Source organism: Neophocaena asiaeorientalis, unplaced genomic scaffold (genome assembly GCF_003031525.2).
Source record: "Neophocaena asiaeorientalis asiaeorientalis breed wild unplaced genomic scaffold, Neophocaena_asiaeorientalis_V1.1 scaffold46, whole genome shotgun sequence".
Taxonomy (NCBI): Eukaryota; Metazoa; Chordata; class Mammalia; order Artiodactyla; family Phocoenidae; genus Neophocaena; species Neophocaena asiaeorientalis.
The window spans coordinates 1,259,950-1,260,383 of NW_020175393.1; the positions used below are offsets into that span (position 1 = coordinate 1,259,950).

Below are 434 nucleotides of genomic sequence, written 5' to 3' on the forward strand. Positions count from 1 at the left end.
CTGGACCCCTGACCCACCCACATCCCATTCTTGGACCCAGAAGCTCCCCCCTGCTCCCCAGGCATCAGCTGTCCCCTGTCCCGAGGTGTGCAGAGATTCCGATGACCCAGGCGCTGGGACTCCCCTTACCTGCCCAGGCGGGGGCCGCGCTCAGGCCCAGCAACAGCGGTACCAGCAGAAGGAGGCGATGGCAGCGGCTGCACCGCTCCATAGCTGGCGCCCGGAACGCCAGGTCCCAGGGACCGCCGGAGGCGCCGGACACCCCGACGCTGGCAGGAGACAGCGAGCAGGCCCGCACGCCGGGGTCCCGGGGAAGTCGGAGGCTGCCGGGTGGCGACAGCTCTCAGTGACCCAGCTCCATGCAGCGAGGCGCCGTCGGGGCTCCGGCGCTGCTCCCTCCTCGGTGGCCGCCGCTCCTGTGTGTCCCCGGCCAC

At 71.9% G+C, this 434-nt stretch overlaps 1 protein-coding gene across 1 annotated transcript in view; it reads right to left on the minus strand.

Moving 5' to 3' along the window:
- Nucleotides 1-211, minus strand: part of COL11A2 (collagen type XI alpha 2 chain) — a 27,367-nt gene extending 27,156 nt beyond the window's left edge. The window contains 1 exon segment of the mRNA XM_024765958.1: nt 130-211. Within this exon segment, the coding sequence (XP_024621726.1) occupies nt 130-211 (82 nt within the window).
- Between the last annotated feature and the right edge of the window lie 223 nt (nt 212-434).